General features: G+C 35.7%; 1 protein-coding gene across 5 annotated transcripts in view; it reads left to right on the top strand.

The window, feature by feature from the left end:
- The first annotated feature begins 1961 nt into the window (after positions 1–1961).
- LOC309650925 (ATP-binding cassette sub-family A member 6-like) overlaps positions 1962–24629 on the top strand; it is a 66789-nt gene continuing 44121 nt past the window's right edge. The window contains exons 1-11 of one of the 5 annotated variants that reach the window (XM_082442932.1): positions 1962–8898; positions 9427–9510; positions 10036–10136; positions 11652–11856; positions 12895–13056; positions 14249–14352; positions 14740–14966; positions 18818–18959; positions 19734–19919; positions 22879–23026; positions 24380–24548. In XM_082442932.1, coding sequence (XP_082299058.1) covers positions 10041–10136; positions 11652–11856; positions 12895–13056; positions 14249–14352; positions 14740–14966; positions 18818–18959; positions 19734–19919; positions 22879–23026; positions 24380–24548 — 1439 coding nt within the window. In that variant the 5' untranslated portion in view covers positions 1962–8898; positions 9427–9510; positions 10036–10040. The remainder of the gene's footprint in view (positions 8899–9426; positions 9511–10035; positions 10137–11651; positions 11857–12894; positions 13057–14248; positions 14353–14739; positions 14967–18817; positions 18960–19733; positions 19920–22878; positions 23027–24379; positions 24549–24629) is intronic. The other 4 variants (XM_082442931.1, XM_082442930.1, XM_082442933.1 and 1 more) reach the window with 4 other exon arrangements.

The raw sequence follows: 24629 nt of genomic DNA, 5'->3' as shown, positions 1-24629 counted from the left end.
TGACATAATGCATGATTGCTGTAAAACATCATACAAAGTAAACCGGTCTAAAGTATGAAAATTCTCTTGCTTAGCTAATACATTTTTCTATCCTGTACACGCAGGATAATAGCATATCTACTGTTTCGTAATTGTCTTATTTAACAGCATACTGTGAACATCACACCTTACCAGCTGATTATATATCTATGTCATTTTTTGTGATGCTTGTATATTATTTCAGTGTTTGGATGTACCCAAAATTTTTTAGTTGAAAATTGATTGAAAGATATGTAGGTTCTTTCTAAACATCCCTTTTGTAAACAATGCTGCAACTAAGAATGTTGTACGTAGGTCTTTGGCAATTATCTACCTAATCACTTGGAGTACATTCCTAGAATGCCTGGGTCAAAGGTTCTGTACATGCCTAGGCTTTCAACACTGGAATCTCCGAGGAGTTTCCCGGTACACTGCAGCCAGGTCCCTGACTCCACATGAAAGTCAGCTCCTCTAAAGCAGGAATCTCCCAAGAAAGGAAGGAGTTAGAGACTGCTGGACATCAGTACAAGTCAAGTGCCCATTTCCAGAGTACCCTTACTCTATTTACTAAAATGAAAAAAACAAAAAAACCCAAAAAAGATGGCAGAAATATACATCTATAATGGAACTACAAAAGGTCCCAGACTCTCATTATAACCCCCAGATAATTTTGTTAGCAACCCAAACATCATTTCCTGAACTAAAAGGAAGATACCAGGAGACAACACACACACACTTCTCCAATGGATGAGCAAGGTGATCAATAAAAAGTGAAGCAGAATTTGAAAGCCCCTATTCTGTTCTCCCTCCTCAGTGGGGGGAGTCCTGGAAGCACGATCAAGCTAAAGGAAAGTCTCATGTAGCACTGAAGAGATGGCAGAGGTTAGTCTGAGGAAGAAAATGTTCGTTCTACCAGGGACCACCGTATTGTTGTATTCTTCCCTCCTCAGAGCCAGCTTGGGGATCACATGGAGTGAAAACAAAATACTAGGAAGGACTTTGGATACTCAGCTAAAGCCATCCCCAGGCTGTGGTTGCAATTTAAGTGAAGTGCAATGTAATTCTATTTTGAGGAATCTTGTATTTACTCATTTTACAGAGAGAAAGGGAGGGGAAGGCAAAGAGAGGGGTTAGCTTACCAACCTCCGAAAAAAGGAAGAAAGGAAAAACAAAAAGGAAAAATGTTTAAAAAAAAAATAACATTGGCCTTTGCTACTAGACTTTATGAGAGGCGTAAAGGATGACCTCAAATCTGAAACAATTATGCTCCCATATTAATGATAAGATTGGCAGTATTTTTTAAAAAAACTATCATTAAGAAACTGTAGCCAAGAACCTACCTTAAAGACTATATGAAATAATATGGAGATGAGATCATTGTAGCAAATGAACTTCTAAATAAATTAGAATTGGAAATTCAGTATGAAAAACTAACAGTTCACTCAAGGACCACTGTGAATCTCTTGCAGAAGATTATAAAGATGTGGAACATCTCAAAGAAAAGAGTCCTCCCTGTTTGCCTCAAGTAAGAGTAACCTAAAGCTTTATTAGGGACATGATCTTGACACGGAAGAACCAAAATGGAAGAATCTACACTCACAAAGAAGTTCCCCAAAGAACAAAGGAATACTGTGAATACCATGTTAAGGAATGCCATTGATATCTTCTGCAGTGGTATTCCTTCATATATGAAATCTCGCTTATCCTATTATCAAATGAATGCTGTTAGTAAAGAAATCAACGAGGCAGTAGTTAGTAAATATAAGAGCCTACATCAACCAACAAAGTCTTTGAGTTCTGTGGCCAGAAATCTCTATCACAGATTTACTGATAAAGAAAGGATACCAAAGGTCATTATTTTATAGTGGAAGCTGACATACAGGACTTCACAGCTTTGAAAATTGACAAGAGGTTTCATCTGATAGTGAATATTTTATGACACTGAAAGAGGCTATCAGAGATCTGAGGGGGGTAGGGGGGACTTACCTATTATGTTATAACCTAAAGCCCTTGTGAGCTTTTGAACTGATCAGCAAAAGAGTTTAGAGGCTGTTCCTATAATTTCCTTTTTTATACAATTTTTAAGATTTTTTTCCTGTTTCTTATAAAAATAAAATACTTTCTGATGAAGCAGATATATTTTAAAATTTACTTCATTTCACCATATATTTAACCACCTACCCTATGAGCCTCTGTGCTAGGCACATGATGCAGCTAGAAATGTTCATGTGTAGTTTTTGTGCTTAGTGGGCAATGCCGCAGACTTCAGTAAGATGAGTACGGTGGTAGTACTGGAAGAAAAAGATCAAAAAGTTAAGGTCAGGGCTTCCCTGGTGGCGCAGTGGTTGAGGGTCTGCCTGCTAATGCAGGGGACACGGGTTCGAGCCCTGGTCTGGGAGGATCCCACATGCCGCGGAGCAGCTAGGCCCGTGAGCCACAAATACTGAACCTGCGCGTCTGGAGCCTGTGCTCCGCAACAAGAGAGGCCGCGACAGTGAGAGGCCCGCGCACCGCGATGAAGAGTGGCCCCCACTTGCCGCAGCTAGAGGAAGCCCTCGCACAGAAACAAAGACCCAACACAGCCATAAATAAATAAATAAATAAATAAATAAATAAATAAATAAATAAATAAATAAATAATTTAAAACGTGCTAATAATTTAAAAAAAAAGTTATGTTAAAAAAAAAAAAAAAGTTAAGGTCAAGGATACCCAGGCACTTTGGAATTAAAGGTCATTAGTGTCTAACTTCCATCAATGACATTTCAGTCCACAGGCCAGCCCTAGAAGTTGGATCTGGAAGCAGCTTATCCATCTGATTATTCTGCTTTTCCATACGTCATTAGGGAAGAACTTACCTGAAATGCATTCAGTATAAACCAGACTGTAAACTTCAACCTATAAAGAATTGTAATGGAAGTACTAGGTTTCTCTTCTGTGCCTCGGGAGACTGGTCTGTCTACGGTCTATCTGTGCTACATCATTGGCTTGGCAGGGCTTATCCCTGTAGCAGAGAAAAAAAGTGTCTCACCAGATAACACCACCACGGTGATGACCACGTAGTACATTACGAACGCTGCAAAAAAAAGAGAAAGAAAAAAGAAAAGTAACATTGACCTAATCAGTTGCCAAGCGTGTCCACAACAACTGACCATCATGCTGGGCAATCTAGACCTCTGTGATATGGGCCATTAATGGAAAAAATTATTGCCCAGGTGAGGAGAATTCAACTATAGAAAGATTGAACCTTAGTAGAATAATCAGCAAGGTGCTCTAAAAGAGTAACACAGTTAACTGCAGAAACAGGGAAATTCTTAAAAAGTACTACTATTTAGAATTCTGTATGAGTCACATTTGGAAGTGCTTGCCAAGCTCACAACAATTTCCCCTTTTCTGGGGACAGCTTTATCTCTTTTTGGCAGACTCACGGGGTGGGCCTCTAACAGCTGCACCTACATCATGTGCCTCCAAACTAAGGATAACAACAGATTGGAGCCAGAGCAGTGCCAAACCCAATCGAGCTCGTTCGCACTCTGTCCCAGAGGTCTGAGTGAGCACTGACGTGCTGGCAGCTGGGGCAGCTCTATAGAGACATCTACAAACCCCTGGTGCTGACATTTTGTCCTAGGGCAATACTGGGATAATCCTGATATCTAAGCCTGGTCATTCTGGCCACAGATGGATGTCTGTATATGTTCTTCATAAAGCAGATAAGCAAAATATAGAAGCTTGTAAGAGAAAAACATGCAAAAGGAGAAGAAATAGACGGCTAAAATTCCTGCTGCAGCTAAAATTCCGGGAAACTTGTGGCTAGCTCTGATATGCTGCTAAACTGCTAAGTTCTAGTTTACTTGGAAGTTTCATTATTTAGAAGGTGAATCATGTCCACATATTTTGTTTTACCTCATTAAAGCTTGCATATAACCTTGGACAGCTAAGCCACCCAAAGTTCACCATCTTTCCAGACACAGTGATAACGTACTCTAACATGGACTTGAAAGCGTAATCTACGAGCCAGTGGACCAAATCAAGTTGGCAAGAAAGAAGAGGTATCTACCATCTCCACTTAGGGGTCCTCAGCCAGGAGCCCCTCCATCATGTGTACGTTCAATGCTTGACCCTCTCACCCTTCATCGTAATTGCCTGGGAAGACCCCAACTTTCATTAAACCTGTATTAGGGAGATCAACACTGGTAGAAGACACACATGAACAAAATGAATGGAAAGTCTCACTTTACATGAATGAACACTGGCTTCGAGTGGAGCCATGGTTTTCTGTCTGCCAACTCCACTATGTCCCCCTAATGTATTCACTCTTTCACTGGATTGGATAACTAATTAAATGACAGTCAAGTATATTGCTTCTCACACTTGAACACCTCATTCTTTTCTTTCACTCTCAGGAGAAGACATTGCTTTCCACTTGACTGTGAAATTGAAGGAATTAAAAGAGAATGTCTTCATAAGCTTTCACAACCTCAGCAACCAGCCAGGTTTCATTGGACCCATTTCATTGGACTCTGACTTTCTTCCCATTAATGTGAATTTCATTCCCGTTCGTGTGAATGAATAACATTCTTCTCTATAAGGCCAAAATCCACACCTGTGCTCCTGATTCTACCACCATCCCCCCACCCTATTCAAGAATATTCTCTGTCAAACGCCTGCTCTCCCACAAGAGCTCACAAGGGCTGCTTTTTAGGTGAAATTGGAGATTTCTACTGACAAATAGATGAAGACAGTAATCCAGATAACTTTGAGCTCCTTACAACAAACTCTGAGGAAAACAGTGGCATAATACACATGTGAAAACCCTAATATTATCCATTCCCATGCCAAGTCCATCTGTGTTCTCAACTAGCACTTAAAGCTCTACAAGATCATAGAAATCTCTAAGATTCCATCAGCAGAGACAGAAGAAATGTGTAGGATGACGGGAAGTTCTGCTTCCTCTTCCACAAAATTGTTTACAGTAAATGAATACCTAGTTTTGGCAACTTATCTGTCAAAGCCTCTGACACTCAGCTTTTTCTGTCTGAGTTTAATTTACTTTTAAAAAACTATGATTTTATTTTAAACTACAGTATCTCCTTTAGTATTCTTTCAGCCTGCTGCACAGGATAAATGAGCTATAAAGATATCTTTATTTCATGCACATTTAGCTGGGTATAGAATTTGAGGTTAATGGTTCATTTTCTCTCAGCTCTTTGAGGGTATTATTCCATTGTTTTATGACATCTTTTGGCTGTTGATCCTGGGTTGATAATCTGTCTTTTTATATTTTATTATTTTTTAATATTTCCCCTTCTCTTTCTTTCTATCCCATGTTTTGAAAGCTTACTGCAACACAGTTGTTGGATTTTTGTTTGTTTTTAACTCTGCACAGGATACATTGATTTTCTAATCTGAGGACTCATGTCTTCAATTCCTCAAAAATCTCATACATTTTATCTTTGAACAATTCCTCTTATTTATTCCCTTAATTTCCTTATTATAAAATGCCTATTAGATGTGCTGGACACCCTCATTCTGTCTTTCATGTCTTTTAATCTCTCTTCAATATTTTTCCATCTCGTCCTGTCTTTGCACTAAATTTCATATGATTTCTTCAGAGGTATTTCTGGTTTATTAATTTTCTGTTTAGATGTTTCTAATCTGCTATAAAACTTATCCATAAGTTTTTCATCTTAACTGTTATTAATCACTGTGTCTTTAAATTATAATGGGTTATTTTCCTATTAGTCTTCCTTTTTATTGTCTCCTATTTTAACTAACCTATATTACTTCTTTAACCTTTTAGTTATATATTTTATAGTCTCTATCATAATTTTTATTATCTTCAGTACTTGAGATTGCTAATAGTCCCTTTGTTTTTTTTTTTTTTTTTTGGTCTGCTGATTCTCTTTCATGGTGGACTTTTGATGGTGAGTTTAGCTTCCAGGAGGAATATTTACTTTTACCTCTCTTGCTTTGTGCCCTGAATTCTGGACATATTTCTATAGAATTATTCGTGTCTTCTCTGTGGGGCTCCAGGATAAAAGGAGGAGGAGGAAGAGAAAGAATATCAGCAACAACAAGTAACATTTTTTGAGATTTTATGATTTTCCAGGCATTCTTCTTTTTTTTTAATTTGTTTTACTTTTTAGATTCTACATACAAGTGATAACATACAGTATTTGTCTTTCTCTGTTTGACTTATTTCACAAAGCATAATATCCTTCAGGTCCATCCACGTTGTTGCAGATGGCAAAACTTCATTCATTTTTATGGCTGAGTAATATTCCATTGAATATATATACCACATCTTCTATTTCCATTTATCTGTTGATGGACACTTAGATTGCTTCCATGTCTTGGCTATTGTAAATAATGCTGCTCCGAACACTGGGGTGCATGTATCTTTTTGAATTAGTGTTTTTGTTTTCTTCAAACGTATACCCAGGAGTTGAATTGTTGGATCAGGCCTTGTTCTATAAACTTTACTTATACTAATGAGTTTAATCCCCCCAAAACTATATATATGTATGTAATATGAACTATATATAATATGAACTATATGTAATATTAACTATATATATTATTAACTATATTACTAACTATATACATTATTAACTATATATATAATTAACTATATAATTAACTGTATATATACACACACACGTACATGCTGTACACACACACACACACACGCACACACACACAGTGTTATCTCCATTTTTATGGATGAGAAAACCTGAGGGGGCGTTGTTAAATAGATTATGCAAGGTCACACAGCTATGGCAGAGCCAGAATTCAACTGCTATGATATTGTTCTCAGACACATTGCTGTGCAGGGACAGTAAATTCAGATTTCTTTCCCGTACCTGACATGTGCGACGTATACTCAGGATTCTCATTTTCTATGGAGGAAACTTGTTTTTTTTAACCCAGAGATTGGGCAAAGAATACATATCCTTACTTTTCCTTTGGGTAGTGGGTGAGGTTTTTCTAGTTTCTCTTTCTAGCACTGAACGGTCCTGTGAAGCTTCTGGATTCACGCAGAGATATGAAGCCCAGCTTTACAACCTGTCAAGGACCGAGTCCTGGTCACGGGGTATTGAAATACCTCTTTGGACTATTGTATTTCTGACGTAGCACTCATAGTTCTGGCTTTAATTTCTCTTTTCAGTTTTAGCCTCTGGCAATGTGCCTTCATTTCTCTCTGTTTCTTCCATTGATTCTTCCTTTTTTTCCTTTCTTTTTTCTTCTTCCTTTTTAAAGTTGGTTATACATCTGAACATCTGTGTTAGATGTATTTTACTCAGTATTCCAATGTGCTTCTAGCCGGAGGGCGGGCATTTCCTCATCATATTCGGTCATATTTGTGGGGAAATCCCTGGGTTTAAGTAGGGAAAATAGCCCCCAAAATAAAAATAAATCAGAGTAAAGGAGTCAAGAAAGAGGAATAGAAAGAATACACAAGAAACAATGACAAGAAGTGAAACTAGTAAAATATATTTAACTAATTATTGATTTTGTAGTTGTGAATCTTAATGCAATTATAAGAAAGGCAAAGTGAAAATGATTCCTAAAATAGAGTCTATAGGGTCTAAAACAAGTGTAACAACAAAATGAATAAAAACCTGAACTATATTTCAGGTGATTTAAAAGAAACTTAGAATCTTTGTTTGGGCCATTGACCTTTTATTGATATAAAATTTTATCAGTGTTTATGACTGTCCACCCCAACCCCCTTCCAAGAGGCATTTAGAACATCTTTTTACTTTGTTTTTGCCAATTTTTAATGTAAAAGACATGTACTATTTCACTGTTAACTATTTTTAAAAACAGAACTAATTACCAAGGAGAGAAATGTCTCTACAAAATACCATGACTTTAAACGTTTGTTTTAAAATTATACCTCTTTTCTCCAGAACATCTCTCAGCTTTATGATTATTAACATCTGTGGACTGGGAGCCATGTCAAATATTTGAGATTTCCCAATTCATGGACTTTGGTTTCTTGTTTTGCGATTTACTTTGGCAGGTCAAGAAGTTTGTAACTCTTTACAGAGATAGACGGTGCAATGGGAATTGAAATACATTTCATTTTTTTCCTAGTCTTCACGTATAAAAATTGACCTGAATCTTTTCTTATTTTTTTTTAAGTCCTTAGCGATCTGCTTACTTTTATTTTGTTCAGATGCCTTATGAAATCTTGCATCCATGATGAATGGAGCCGGAGAAAGGCATTTCTTCGTAATTCTTCACTTGTCCAATGTAGGTGTTTCTCCAAGGCAGGCTATGGATTGCTTAACTTTTTTAGGCAAAAACAAAAACAAAAACACAAAACAAAACAAAAAACTCAGCTCCAGTGCATTCTAGGGTGTGTCTAAGTTAGTCAGAGATGTCAGTGGCAGTTGTGTTTAGGCATTAGTAGTGAAAAAAAAAAAACAGCTTAAGATTTCTCATACAAATTTAACTACTTTGTTTGGTTAGTTACTCATTTATTGCCCTTTACCCCATCTTAGTCTCATCATGTCTGAAGAGCTAATTCCATTTTCCTTGTTTACTATTTCCCCCCCTTATCCCTGGGGTTGAAAGGCCAAGTGAACAAACACAGGGTTTGTTTTATTCCTAACCAACCCCGGAACAGTCATTTCCCTGCAGAATAATTGGCTTAGGGAAGAAAAGACAGAAAACAAAACAAGTTCATCATGTGCAGATTGCTCTGGCTACACCCCTTCTCAGAAACCAGCCTGGGTAAGAACTGCTGGGAGTAAGCATTCATTTAAAGAATATATGAAGAAGTGGCAATAAAGAAATTTTAATTGTTGCCTTAGACAAAAAGACGTGTGCTTTGACAGTGTTTCCAGCGTGCTTTTTTTCTCATTATCCTGACAGTAAGTAAAGCTCTGTTTTGTTGTGCTATATGCCAAACATAGGGGTGAACACTGCTAAAATCAATCTATTTTTCAGATGTTTCCAAATACTTATGTGTTTTGTATTGAAGACCTGAAGACAAAATGTTTCTGAATTTTCCTAACCAACTTTTATTGTGTAGATACAACAGTAGAATATAGGAAGATAGTAAAATTTGCTTCTGTACTAGCTGAGGGAGAATTGTCTGAATATTTTGATATGCAAATCTAAAAGAATTTAATTTTGAGATTATAAAAACTGAAAAAAATTTTCTCTGTTCATTTGCAAACATTTGGGCAAAATTACTTTCCTGTGTGATCTTCCTTTGTTTCCTTCTTTCTTTCTCTCTTTTTCTTTCTTTCTCTCTCTCTCTTTCTTTCTTTCTCTCTCTCTCTCTCTCTCTCTCTCTCTCTCTCTATTTCTTTCCTTACTTTGTAGTTTGTTTCCTCAGTTATTCAGGGACTTCTGAATTCAGAAAAGTGACATAAATTGTTTTATTCTTCCTTCAGAATCAAGTGTCAAGTCCTTTGAGTCTGGATCGTCATCTGATGGCCTAACTCTTTTGATGAAAGTTGTTCAATTCAATCTGGAAGGTAAATACCAAAAGAAAGTACTTCCTTGGGATTGTTTCTAATGGACATAATTAATTATTTAGATGAGTTTAAATAATCAGAATTTTTATGTTAATTTGATTAGCTCTGGGATATCTATTCAAATGTAAAGAATGCAAGATTATTATTATTCAGATGAGATAACAATTCAACTGCTCTGTTTATATAGTTGAATTTCTGGTATAAAATGTCAAAAATGGGAAGTATCTTACAGGTTCTGAATCAAAGTATCTTTTCCATTCTAATTGTAATTGTTGTAAAATTGTGATAATAGTTCACTCTACTTCCCTATCATTACTCTTCTCCCAAATAGTTTACAGTGAGCATATTTGATGTCAAATTTTACAGTCATGATTATTGAAATAATATTTTAAATCCTTTTTTTTTTTTGCAGTTCTTAAAGGTAGGAAATATTTTCCCCCAAAATATGATCAAGGTTTTTCTTATTACACTTACTTTTCTAGTTGATACTCCACCATGTTTACTTTCTCTTTGTTTAATGAACAGGCTAAATGCATATGAAACAGAAAAGTGTGTACCAGCAAACTCAAGCACTTCTGTGCAAGAATCTTCTTAAGAAATGGAGGATGAAAAGACAGAGCTTATTGGTATGTTTGACCATTTACCTCTTTCCACAGTTAGCATTATGCTTTTATTTCATTGCCTCATGATTCTCTTATTCTATATTTTAAGTAACAGACTGCATCTATTTTATTTTATGTTTTTTAAGGAGCTGTAAGGATGTACATTTTTTTAATTGAATGAAAGACTCTTTAAATTCTGTAATGCTTTACAATTTTCAAAAGTTTCCCACACATGATTTCGTATAATCCTATAATAACCCTTTTTTTCTCCTACCGCTATATTGTCCCTCCCGCTTTCCCTCTCCCCACTGGAAACCACCAGTTTATTCTCTGTATCTGTGCAGACTGCATCTATTGACTTTGAATTTGTCTCTAGTTATACTTGTCAAACTGAGAGACTCACAGCAGTCTCTGAAAAATAATGTAGAATTAGAAAGACCAACTATTACTCATATTGTTTTCAAAAGGAGAATAACTGAAAATCTAATTGTATGGTAAGTTATAGCAACTATTAAAGCTGCTGTCATGGATAATAAATTTAGAGTCAAGAAATATTAAAAAATAGTGTCTAGCAGAAATAGAGGAATTAATTGTACATTGAGTGGACCTATTTTCAAGGCCATGAATTTTCTACACAGGGATTATTTCCAAGAATTATGACCAAGTAACACCACTGATTGTCAGTGTGCCTTAAAGCCCCAAATTTCAATGCTTAACACAGCAAAGGTTTATTTTTCACTCTTTTCACAGTCTAAATAAGGGTGGCAGTGAAAGTGACGTGGGTTGGGTAGGTTGAGGAATCTTCTCCCACAGTCACTCAGAGACCCAGGCTCCTTCGTCACGCGAGTCTGCCATCGCCCTAGACTTTGCAGACATTCACTGGATCCTGTGCAGCCAGTCAGATCCGGAAGCAGAAGGACTGAGACAGAGAGAATAGGGAAGGTTGTGCAGGGTTCCATTAGCCGGGCCTGGCAACAGTGCAGGTCATCTCTGCCCACATTCCACTGGCGAGGACTCAAGCATTTGGTCCCACTTCATCGCCGGAGGCTGGGGATGTGGCCCAGCGTTGCGCCAAGCAGGGGGAGGTGACTAGTACTGATGGACCACTAGACAGTCTCTTCCACTCTGTCCCTTCTCATTCTCTTCGACTTCCAATACAAGGACATGACAGTTGACAAAAATGTTTCTCGTTGCCATCATGAGCTCTATGTGGGATACTCTGTGTCTTACAGACCCTAGAATCACCTGCCCATGCATGTAAGGATTGCAGTCCTGTTAGTCATCCTGTTAGGCTCTAGGCTGGCTTCTGCAGTAGTTCATGACTTAATGCAAAAGTTTTGTTCTAGTATTGGAGAATGATATATGTGACAACCATCTCGATATAGATCTTTCATTGGGCTCCCTTCGCTCTGAAGAGTGAGAGCAAAGAGAAGCAAACTATATGGTGAAACTGGAATTTGTCTTCCATTGTCCTCTGGTGTTGACTGAGCTGCTTCAGGGAATACAATCTAAATGTGTTCTCTTTTTTTTTTTATATAGGAATGGGGGTTCCCAATACTTTTAGGATTCTATATGGGCATATTTTCATATTTAAAAGAAAATGTGCATTTTCCTGAAATGCCCCCTCAGGATCTGGGAAGGGTAGATAAATTTAATAGCTCTTCTATGGATGTTGTGTACACACCGATCTCCAACATAACCCAGCAGATAATGAATAAGACGGCATGTGCTCCCTTTTTGAAAGGTAGGTGTGCTGACGGCAAAAAAGTAGTACTGATTTTGTTTTAGATCTTTTTGAAAAAATGTGTACCTTTTTAATTTGAAGTCACAGTTATCCATTATGCTAATGATCTAGGTATCAGTATAGCACACAAATTTGGTCAGTTTTTTCTTTCTCTCATAGCAATTAGCCTTTTAAACCCTTTCAGCTTGATGAGGGTCCACTTTAGGTAGACCTACATTTCTACTGGAATCTAAATAAAACAATAGATTTGTAATTTCAGATTTTCAGTATAATACCTAAGAGGAATAGGCTATTGGGGAGTGTGGGTGTTTTAACATGGAAATATAATGATTAAGATTTATAATTGAGGAAAAAACAAATAAATAAAAGAAATTAGGTCATGGTTATTATATACTAATTTCAGAACTATGAAGATTAAGGATGGATAATCTAAAGATACTCTGTCTGCATATGGTATAATTTGTAAGCATCTTTAAAGGTCTTCATTCTAAATGAGGTTTCTGTGTAACTGATATAAGCAGAATGTGCGTTTCACTCATGGGCAGGTTGGGTGCAGTCTGGTGAGCTACTCTTTAGTCCTCGATTTCCAGCAGGTACAATTGCTGGCTGTTACAAATAGAGTCACTTTGTGGCCTTGGTTCCTGCATAAGGCAAAGACCATATGAAGTGCCTTTGCTGTAGTAAATCTAAAACCTGGAGTCCTCTGACCACATAATAACTGCTACGGTTACCTCTGTTTCTGTATCCCAATTCCCTTATGCATACTACCTTGGCAAAATCGTTTTATATACCTAAAACTTGCTCTAATACCTGTCATTATTAAAAGAAAACATTTAATTCTCATGCATGTCTCCTGATTCTAGAATCTAAAACAACAAAAAATTTCCCTTTTTGCCTTTTGGGATAAGTTTAATTTAAAGGGAAAATGATTTTAGTTAATTCCAATGGAAATATGTGATGACAAAGTTGGATATCACAGTCTATTTTGGTGAAACTCTAACAATCCTCTGTGTCTATTTTTCACCATGCAATTCACAGGAAGAAGAGTCATCGGGGCACCAGATCAAAAATATATGGATAAAATACTTCTAGACAATTTCCCATACACCGTGGGAGTCATCTTTAATGACACTTTTTCTTATAAGTTAAAATTTTATCAGGGATATTATATTCCGATTTTGAAGGAAGATCTTTTCACAGGTGACTTTCCGTATAAAATATCACTATGGCATTTTTCATGTTTTTAACACATGGAGTAGGATGGGATGGGCAACAAAGATTCTTTTGATGGCACAAGAGAAAATACACAAAACACATTTTATTGCTGAGCTTATTCCAAAGTCAATCATATCTTCCCCCTCTAGGAAGGCTCTCAAAAAACCATTGAGTCATCCAACAGATACACAGTGAATTCCCAAGTGCATGTTGGAAAGGATGCACAGGGTGACCAAAACTGATAGGTCCCAGACTCAGTTGAGCATCCAGGTTAGCAGGAAAGGCAGCCAGTGAACAATTAATGACCAGTGCAAGAAAAGGTGCTTGGGGGACTTAGACCAGGGGTTCCTAAGAAGCTGTGCGACTAGAGAAGTTCTGCCTGGAGAAGTGACGGTTACAGGAACACCAGAGGAAATGGCATGTGTGGGGTGTGGAGGACATTGCATTCCAGATAGAAGAGGAAGCTGCGGGGGCCCAGGGGTGGGAGAGAGCCTCTGTTTGTTGGTATGGGAGAGCAGCAGTTCTGTACAGCTGGACAGAGCATGCAAAAAGGAATGGGATGGGAGAAGGAGGCCGAAGTTACTCGAGGGCTAGACCCTGTGCCGTCTTGAAAACCTAAGGCAATGGAGAGCCATCGAGGTACTTTAATCAGGGCAGAGACATGATTAGGTTTCCAAGCCTAAGGGAGTGCTCTGGATTTAGCCCAGAGAACGGACTGCAGAGAATGCAGTGAAACATACTAGTGGGCTGATGATGGCTTAGACCAGAATGGAGATTTTTTAAAATTGTGGCGGCCAGGAAAGACCTCTGTGAGGAGTTAACTTTTGAAAAGAGATCAGGATGGAGGGAAGGAGTGAGCCGTGGATCTGTCTGGAGGGAGAGCCTTTGAACACAAAAGAAGTTCTAGTACTGCTGTGCGTTTGGCGTTCTGAGGCACAGCAAGGAGTCCAGGATGGTTCAAGCAGAGTGTTTGCTTTCATCTTCTTTTTATTTTCTAAGACTTTCTGTGCATACCATGTTTTCCATGAATCAAATTGCCACATTAGACACTTCATTTGCTCCTTTTATCTATGTGGTGAAGTCTCCTCTAGATCGTTCTCTCTTGGATTCTTGTTTCTTATTTTCCAATTGCCTTCATCCCATAATGTTGGTTCTGCTTTTTTCTTTGTGCTTATAGCTCATTGTTGGGGTGCAGATAATGAGTTTTCCTGTTCACTGGCTAAATACTGGAGTAGAGGATTCGTGACTTTACAAACTGCCATTAATGCTGCTATTATACAAGTAAGAAGAGTTCTAATAACTAATGTGAACTTATTCCAGAGGCATCAAGGTTTTGATCAAAGATGGTGTCTACTCACGTTTTCATGTATTTATAGAATGAAGCAGGCATCCAAATGGTGAAATTGAATTTTAGGCAAAGGAGCACATTACTTTTTTTCTTAACCTTAAATTTTCAACTAGTTATAGAATGGCAGGAAATTTCAACAACAACGTACAAGGAGGCCCATGTGCCGTTCATCTAGTGTCTCCTGAAAGTAACATCTTGCATAACCACAGAACAGTATTAAAACCAGGAAATGTACATTGGTACAATCCCCATAGCTTATTCAGATTTCACCAGTTTCTATACTTTAATTAACAATTTTGTTCATTTGAACCCTTCTTTAGATCACGACGAATCACTATGTGATGGAGGAGTTGATGTCAGTTACTGCTATAAATATGAAGACATTACCCTTTATTTTTAAAGAGAACCTTCAAAATGAGATGTTCATTTTTTACTGCTTGCTTTACTTTTCCCCATTTATATATTTCTTATCACTCAATGTTACAAAAGAGAGAAAAAAGTATAAGGATTTGATGAAAATGATGGGTCTACAAGATTCAGCGTTCTGGTGAGTGACTGACTCAAGTAGTGCAAATGAGTAAACAGAGAAATTCGGAAGCAGCGAAAATGTGTTACTGTTCCAGAACACAATGATTTCAACTTGACACATTGCCTACTTTGCTGTTGGCGTTGTTCCGACTTTTCAGTTTAGTCTTTGTTAAGTTTTGCTCTGCAAGATCGTGATTATAATTTGCCCGGCACTTTTTCTGTGCCATAAGCATGTTAAGCCAATGCTATGATAGAGGTGCCAGTAAGATCACAGAGAATGAAAAAGAGCTGCGCGTTGTCAAATGGATGTTGTGTGCAGGGACTCAAACCCAGGAGCCCTAATTTTTTAAAAAATTTTTATTGGAGTGTAGTTGATTTACAGTGCTGTGTTAGTTTCAGGTGTGCAACAAAGTGAATCAGTTATACAGATACGGGTATCCACTCTTTTTTAGATTCTTTTCCCATATAGGTCATTACAGAGTACTGAGTAGAGTTCCCTGCACTCTACAGTAGGTCCTTATGAGTTACCTATTTTATATATAATAGTGTGTGTATGTCAATCCCAGTCTCACAGGTTATACCCCCCCGCCCCCGCTTTTCCCCCTGGTAACCATAAGTTTGTTTTCTACGTCTGTGACTTTATTTCTGTTTTGTAAATAAGTTCATTTGTACCATTTTTCTAGATTGCACATATAAGCAATATCATATGATATTTGTCTTTCTCTTTCTGACTTACTTCACTCAGTATGACAATCTCTAGGTCCATCCATGTTGCTGCAAATGGCATTATTTCATTCTTTTTTATGGCTGAGTAATATTCCATTGTACCTACGTACCACATCTTCTTTATCCATTCCTCTGTCGATGGACATTTAGGTTGCTTCCATGACCTGGCTATTATAACTAGTGCTACTGTGAACATTGGGGTGCATGTGTCTTTTTGAATTATGATTTTCTCTGGATATATGCCCAGGAGTGGGATTGCGGGATCATATGGCAACTCTATTTTTAGTTTTTTAAGGAACCTCCATACTGTTCTCCATAGTGGCTGTATCAATTTACATTCCCACCAACAGTGCAAGAGGGTTCCCTTGTCTCCACACCCTCTCCAGCATTTATTGTTTGTAGATTGTTTGGTGATGGCCATTCTGACTGGTGTGAGGTGATACCTCATTGTAGTTTTCATTTGCATTTCTCTAATAATTAGTGATGTGGAACATATTTTCATGTGCCCAGTGCCCTAATGTCAACTCTCCTGCTTGGTCTACCCATAGTTATCACTTGATTTCTCTACACTTCCTCTTGTTGAAGAAAGTATGATCCTATAATGGCAAGCCTCTGTTCCGAGATTGGGTAACTTGGGGTATATTTTTTGGAGCAACTAAATAACATATGTTGGAGTTGAGATAACCTATAAAGGTGCCCAGCACATAGGCTGGCATATAAGAAGCACTTAATGAGAGCATTTGCTTCATATATTGATATATTTATATCATATCTTGCTCCATTTTACAAATGATTTAAAGTGATTTTAAAACATGTATTTCAACATATTTATCATGTATGTATGTATCTATGCATGTATTTGTATTATAATAAAAATAAATGATGAGTAGAAACAAAGATTTAGCAAAATAATAAATAGGTAATATTAACAGATAAATATGCAAATCATACAAGTTCTAAGCTTCTAAGAGGCCAAGGCAGAGAATTCTGCAATACCATCAGTCACAAAATTCATACTGTCTAGGAAAAGAAAAAAAGAAAAATAATCTGTTTGCTTTACCCTAAAAGAAACCTAGCATTTTCCAATGTTGAATCCTGGGAGATATTTCTTGTATACTCCCCATATCAAGAAAATACTCTTTACGGATGTGGTACTCTCTGGAATGGATGAGGGACTATTTACTGAACAATCCTTTGCAAGATACATGTTCCCTGAAATAAAATTAAGGTCTAGGAAATTTAAAAATTTCTATGAAGTATATTTTATTAACAGAGAGAGTTTTAATTCTAATATAACTGAACTGTGAAATAGGAAAAGAGGAAACTGGGTCTTGAAATAAAAAAAGAGAGGAGAGGAGTGATTTTGCGGTGGAAGCTTGGGGAATACAAAGGAATGGTTGGCGTTTGTTAGGAGGGAAGAGAGAGCGGAACGATGGAAAAATGACCGTCTTTCAGCCCAGGGCTTGTCCTGTGGGACAGCATCCCTGCAGTCACCTTGGAACAGGTAGGTACAAGCCAACTCTAGGTTAAAATCAGAAAGTACTGGTTATTTAGATGTGGATTTCTCCTCAGGATAAATGCTCCTTAGTATGCATGCAACCTAAAATTTAGCAAAATGAATATGTGTCCTTAAAACTAAGAAGGAAAAAAATTCTGAAACGTTTTTATTAAGTACAGAGTGTCTACTGGAAATAAGTTTTGCAGCACACCACCCCCGGTTTTGTTTCGTTTTGTTTTTTACTAATGCCATAAATGTGAAATGTAGTCAATATTTATTCTATAAATGTGATATCTGAAATTGTTTTATCCTGAAGATTTTCATAGATTTATTAACATCCCCTCAACCCTCTGCAATAAGTTCCTTTTTCTAGGTAATGTTTTAACTTCCTTCATTTGTAGTTCCCTTACCCTATGGTTTTTCAGTTCCTACCTATGGCAGTTCCCTTCTTTACTCAGAAAGTGAATTCTGCAGACTGCGGCGTGCTTTTCCAAGAACGCCGATGTTCTAACACAGTCTGAATCATTGTAATGACGTGAAATTTTAAAAAGAAGTCAAATAAGCAATAATTAAACATGTTCTATTGAAACATATTAATGCAAGTTCCTGGTTTAATACTTTTGCTGTTTTTTCCAGCAGTTGAATTATTATTAGGCAATTTTATGTAGAAGAAAGAGCTCTGGGCTGAACGAAAGCCTACAGCTGCTATCTTAGCTTTGTTATTGATTTACGTTGTTGACCTTGAGTATGCCCATTAACTAGGAATACAAACTGCAGTTTACTCATCTGTAAAATGAGAAGCTTGGACTAAAACACCCTGTAGGCCTCTTAGATTGACTGCTATTTCTAATAACCACTTCATAAAAATGTGAACACTAGCACATTTAAAGCAAAACAGTGTGAACACTTAAGGGTGTGCCATAAGCTATATTGGTTTAAATAAAGCAGTCATGAATAGGAATAGCAAGACTGGAATGGGCTTAGTACAGTTATGAAATTTCAATTTTCTGCAACTAGGGAGGGTGGAGGTGCTGCTGGCTGAGGTCGTCAAGAACGGTCAAGTGATCATCTGCCCCCAGTACATCCATGGTTACTTGATTGATCAGAAGTTGTTAAGTTTCCTTCCAGTTTTATAATTAGAACACTTTGGTAATATATAATAAAGCTGAAGGTACAAAAATGCTAATCTCCTTTATTTCAGCAATTTCACCTTAAAGAAATTATTTTGTGTACTTTCCCCAAAAAGGCAAATACAAGAATATTTTTAGCAACATTGCATTAGAAATAAAAATTGGAAACAACCTAAATGTCCATGGGCAGGAGAACACTGAGATATATTTATACAATGAAATGTTATACTGCAGTGTGTAATATTGTACATGTTGTGGATAAAGGCAAGTTGCAGGAGAATACAGACAAGATGATACTGTTTATGCATGTTCACATTATTTATATAATACTTGAATACAGAGCTGATACCTAGCCATGGCACCAGCACAGCCATTGTAATATTAGTAATATTCTAGTTATTAATCTAGGTGGCAGGTACCATGGTAATCATTGTATTATTCTTTAGATATTTTTGTATGTTTTAAATATTTCATAATAAAGTTAAAACAACTGAAATAATATTTGTCTTTATTTAGGCTCTCCTGGGGTTTAATCTATGCTGGTTTCATCTTCATTACTTCTATAATCATTACAATTATCATAATATCTACCCAAATTATCATCATGACGGGCTTCATGGTTATATTTACCCTCTTTTTCTTATATGGCTTATCTTTGGTAAGTTCATACATTTATTACCATTTTCTCTGCTTTAGGTCTTAGTTATATATAGCAAAAATTAATGTCTCAGCAGGCAACTATAGCAGCTTCTTTCATGTGTGTGCATGTGTGTGCATGTGTGTGTGTGTGTGTGTTTGCTTGAGAAAGTCTTTATGAGTATGAGAAAATGATGTAACCTAAATAAAATTGGACCTATTTTTTGCATCAAGGTCTGAATTAATGAAATTATGCATCTAAAAATTATTTTGACTGTAAAACTATCTAGGACTTTTCTAGATGATTAATAAGGATGCTCTTAACGGCTGGACCCATCTTTTTTCCCAGTGGTTCCCCATCATGTGGTAGTTTTTCACACCTCTTTGCCCTGTTCACCCTGCTCTGACTTCCCATGTAACCCCCTCTTCCTTCTCTGAACAAGAGCCTCTAATTTCTCCCACCCTCCAGGGTGTTTTCTGCAGAGCGTATGTAGACGCTCTTTGTTAATATATTAATTTAGTTTCTGTCTGTCTTTCCAAGTCTGCATTTCTAACCTTTCCTCAGCTCTTCCTGCAGCTTTCCCCGCTCTTTCCTTGGCAACAAAAACCCAGCGTTTGAGTAGGGCAAATAAGGATTCTCTTTACAAAGAGGCTGAGAGAAGGACTGAGCATAATTATACCTTAATATTGTTCATCGCTGTCTCCGTGATAAATACTTATGTTACGATATGAAGATCCTTATTTTAAGGTGCTACCAATGACTGTCAGTCTATGCAATGCCTTCTCTCTCTTTCAGATAGCTTTGGCATTCCTGATGACTGTGCTGTTAAAGAAAACTATCCTCACCAGTTTGCTTGTGTTTGTCCTCACTCTCTTTTGGGGGGGTGTGGGATTCACTGCATTTTATAGACAACTGCCGTCACCTTTGGAATGGATTTTCAGTATTTGTAGCCCCTTTGCCTTCACTGCTGGAATTAACCAGGTGAGATCATAGTTAATCGGTTTATTATTGAATTTTCAAAAGAACTAGACACTTCATGATCTTCATAATCAGTACTTTCAGATTAAGAGCTTTTATTCTAAACAATTCTACTCTAAAGCTAAATTTGAAAATGTTATTATTACATTGCAGAAAAATTGTCCTCTCACAAGGAAACTTGAAGAAAAAATTCTTTCAGATAATTCTTCCAGATTTTCCTTTCTCAGATGTATTTTCACTTTGAAGTACTTTCTTCTAGCATTTTTCCTATATGTAAATATTGACCTTTCTTCTCTTATCACATAATGAAAGCATTCTGCTAGTTTGTTAAGAATTGTTGTTTAAGCCTCTTTTTGAAACCTCAAATATGAAAAACTTTCAAGACATAAATTTACAGTTTAATAAATAATTTAAGTGAATCAAAGTACTCATGAACTCGATCAAGAAATAGAATGTGGACAAAACCCCAGAAGGATTTCTAAACACTCCTTCCTCCTAAATGGTAGAAGGTTTATGATAATCACCACCTTGTTTTTCATTATCATCTAAGTATGTGTTCCTAAATACAATTTTTTAGTTTTGCCTATTTTTAACTTTATATAGGTGATATTGTACAAAGTGATTTTTGAAGATCTGGCTTTTTTCACTCAACATTATGTTTTTACATATACAATTTACGTGTAGCTGTAGTATGGTTTTTATAGTATTCTATTGTGTGAATATACTATTCTCTTTTGATGGACAAAAATATTTTCCAGCTTCTGACTGTTATTAATAACTTGCCAATAAATTCTTACACATATTTCCTAGTAAATATGTGTATTCAATTCTGTTTGGTATATGTTTGGGAGTTGAACAGTGTATGTATATCTAGCGCTAGAGTATGAATCTCTTAATCTTCATAGTTACTATCAAATATTTTTCCAAAGTGATTGCAGTTCTTTACTTTTGCACCAACAGTGTTTCAGAGTTTCATTTGCTCCAAATCTTCACCAACATTTGGTATTGTTAGTCTTTGAAATTTTAGCCATTCTGGCAGATAAGTAATGATATATCATTGTGGTGTTAATTTGCATTTTCCTGATTGTTGATGAAGTTGCGTGAACTGCAGTATTTCCTTTGTCACAACTGAACCAATCATGTCCTGACCCATCTGTCTGTCCTTGCACTGATACCACATTGTCTCAATTGTTTTGCTTTATAATATGTCTTGATATCTGGTGGTAACAATTTTACTTTCTTTTCTTTTTAAAAGAAAATCTTATTTTCTTTTTCAAGAGAGTGTCTTCTAGGTTCTTAGAAATGATGAAAATTTTAGAATTAACTTAACAAGTTATATATATATATATATATAAATAAATATATATATATTTTTATATATATATATATATATATATATATATATATATATATATATACACACACATATACACACAGTAGATGTGCTCAAAGCTGTTGGGATTTTGGTGCAGTTGAATTTTTCAATCGCTTTGGGGAAACTGACACTTGGTTTTGGTCATGAACACATTTTATCTCCACATTCATTTCTCCTTAGTAACTGTTTCAGTTTTCTGTATAGATCCTTGCCCTTTTTTGCTTGATTTATTCCAAAGGTTGTTTTTTGATACTTCTAATGCCATTATAGATAGCGTTTATGTTTAAATTCTTACTTTTAAATGTTTGTTGCTAATGTAGAGAGATGCAATTGATTTCTGTACATTGGTATTGTGTCCACTATCATTGCTATATTCTTTTTTTTTTTAACATCTTTATTGGAGTATAATTGCTTTACAATGGTGTGTTAGTTTCTGCTGTATAACGTAGTTCTTTTGTTAAATCTAGTATTTTTCTGGGTTTTATCTTGGGATTTCCTTATTTTTAGTCATGATGTCTACAAATAATGATGGCTTATTTTGTCCTTATGCCATTTATTTATTTTTCTTGCCTTACTGCACAGGTTGGGACCTTTAGTATATACAACATTGAATAGAAATGCAGGGGGGAAAAAAGATTTCAACATTTCACAGTTAAGCATGGTTTTTGGTGTTGGTCTTCCTACATTGAATTCACCAGATTAAAGAAGACCTCCTATCTTCTTAGTTTGTAAAGAGACTTTATTATAAGTGGACACTGAATTTTGTCAATTGCTTTTTCTGCCGTTATTAGATTAATTACATTATTTCTGCTTCAGTCTGTTTTATTTTGAATTACATTGATTGATCTTCAAATGTTGATCCACCCTTGCATTCCTAGAATAAACTCAATTTTGTCATGAAATGTTAACAATCTTAACATAAACTGAGAAGTTGTAGAGTATCTAGGGTGAGGAACTAGGCTTGGGAGCTGGACTTCCTGTATTCTGAGTCTAGCTTTATCACTCTTCACTATGTGATTTTGACCTCATCTGGCTAATCTACCCAACTTCTCTGTGCCTCAGTTTCATCATATGTAAAATGCAGATGAGAAATAATAAGTCCTATCTTATATGATTATAATGAAGATTAAATGGGATAATATAAAAAGCACTTAGAACAGTGCCTAGAACATGGTACTATTATTACATGGCAAAATTATAAATACAAATCTTTATTTATAGTAATAACTAGGAAAAGAGATAGATCTCTTATCATCCTAATAAGAAACTTCAAAGAATTCTTCATATTCTTTCTAAAATTTATATTTCTTTGTTGCATGGAGTAGATAGTTTGCAATACTGTGATGACTTTATGAAAAAAACAAAGGTATTATAAATTAAATTCCTGTTACTAAAACACTGTATTTTTAAAAATCGGTATTTCCTTCTAATATTCCTTTGATTACTGTAAAATAGAAATAGTTTCACTAATAGCTTCATTATGAGGGCTTCTTGAAAAAGCTACTTAATAAAATGATAATTCTTGCTGCTACACTGAATTATTTTTATTTAATTTAAATATTTATTATTATTCTGTTTGAATCTTAGATTATCCACCTGGATTATAATATGAATGGTGTAATTTTTCCTGACACTTCAGGGGACTCATATATAATGATAGCAACTTTTTCCATATTGGCTTTTGATGCTCTTTTGTACTTGGTGTTGGCGTTATACTTTGACAAAATCTTACCCTGTAAGTAATAATGGGTTTTACTCTGACATCCTCAGATATTGAGCACATTGAAGATTTTTTTGTTAAGGTTATATAAATATATTTTAAGAAATGAAGAATGACAAATATTTCCCATCACAGGCTGAATGAGTTCTTTCTACTTCTTAGTTTTAATGGTCTGAAGGAACTGTTATATAAAAATAATTATTCTTCTGAATGTAATATAGTGGTATACAGTAGTGATAATTTTAATGCATATTATAATTATATAGTGTTAAATAATGTTAATCTTTTCAAGGATCCCTGAAAGTGTTTTCAAAGAATGATATTTAGGATTTGTATCAGAACGAGTGGAAATAAATTAGTTCTTAAGATGATTTTGATTAGCGTAGGGCCATTGTATGGTGAAATTGCTTCCTAATAAGAATTTGTTCCTCTTACAAGAAGAAGGGTAGATTGTAAACTAAGTGCAGCTGGACAGGACCTAAGGTGGAAGATAATCAGTGTTTTCCTCACTCGCCTCTGTTTATGGGAGGGCCATTTGTGCATCATTTAAGGAGATAACAAATGAAAATTACAGAGGATGATTTCATCATTATTCTTTAAACTTTCTATATATTGCTCATATTTACAGAAGTATATTACCCAGTTAGATTTTCTTTATCTTGTAAACAACTAAAAATTTCACATAAGCCTAGAATTCCTGCACATATACTAGAATCAGAATGCTTTTTCCTTGCAAAATCTTACTTATATATCTTATTTTTTATGTTCCTTCCACTTTGACTGTATTTAAGTTTGTCGTATACGTTCCTATGTATTTATTTGTATGTATTTCTGTCTTTTTATCACTTCTGGTTAATATCTGAAAACCCTTAATAATAAATACTATTTCATTTTTTAAAATCTAGAGCATGACCATATATTCATCCTGAACAAATTAATTTCCCCATGTACTTTTTATTCATATACCATATAGATTTCCGTATTATGTTCAATCATATTGTTGGGTCAAGTGATTTCTTAAGTTCACAAACATATTTAAAATTATTTTTATGTGCCATATTAAGGCTTTTCCCGGCCAATGTTTGATTTAATCATAATTCTAAACACCTTTTAGAACACATTTTATTCAAACCTTTGATTTATACTTCATCAAAAGTTCTATTATATTGTTTAACTTTTGTAATAATTTTAATTTTCATTGTTTTCTTCACTCTCAAGCTTTCTTCTCAATAATAGGAAGTTAGAAAGCAAAGAATTTCTTTATGATGCTTAAACATCCAAGACATTCTATACTGTTCTGAATAAGGCTTCCTTGCTCATTGTTTTCATGTTACTGAACAAACATTTTATTGCCTCTTGATTAATTAGATGGAAATGAGCACCGTTACTCTCCATTATTTTTCCTGAACTCATCATCTTGTTTCCAACACCAAAGGACTGATAGTAAGGTCATTCAGAAAGAAGTAGATCCTGAGTTCCCCTCTGATGATTATTTTGAACCAGTAGCTCCAGAATTCCAAGGAAAAGAAGCCATCAGGTAATCACACATACACTAATATACGGGCACAAGGTGAATGAATTTTTCAAAAATTTTATTGAAATCTAGTTAATTTACAAT

Source organism: Balaenoptera physalus, assembly GCF_965194825.1.
Source record: "Balaenoptera physalus genome assembly, chromosome: 20".
NCBI lineage: Eukaryota > Metazoa > Chordata > Mammalia > Artiodactyla > Balaenopteridae > Balaenoptera > Balaenoptera physalus.
The sequence above is the reverse complement of the archived record's forward strand: the minus strand, read 5'-3'. Positions and strand labels throughout refer to the sequence as shown.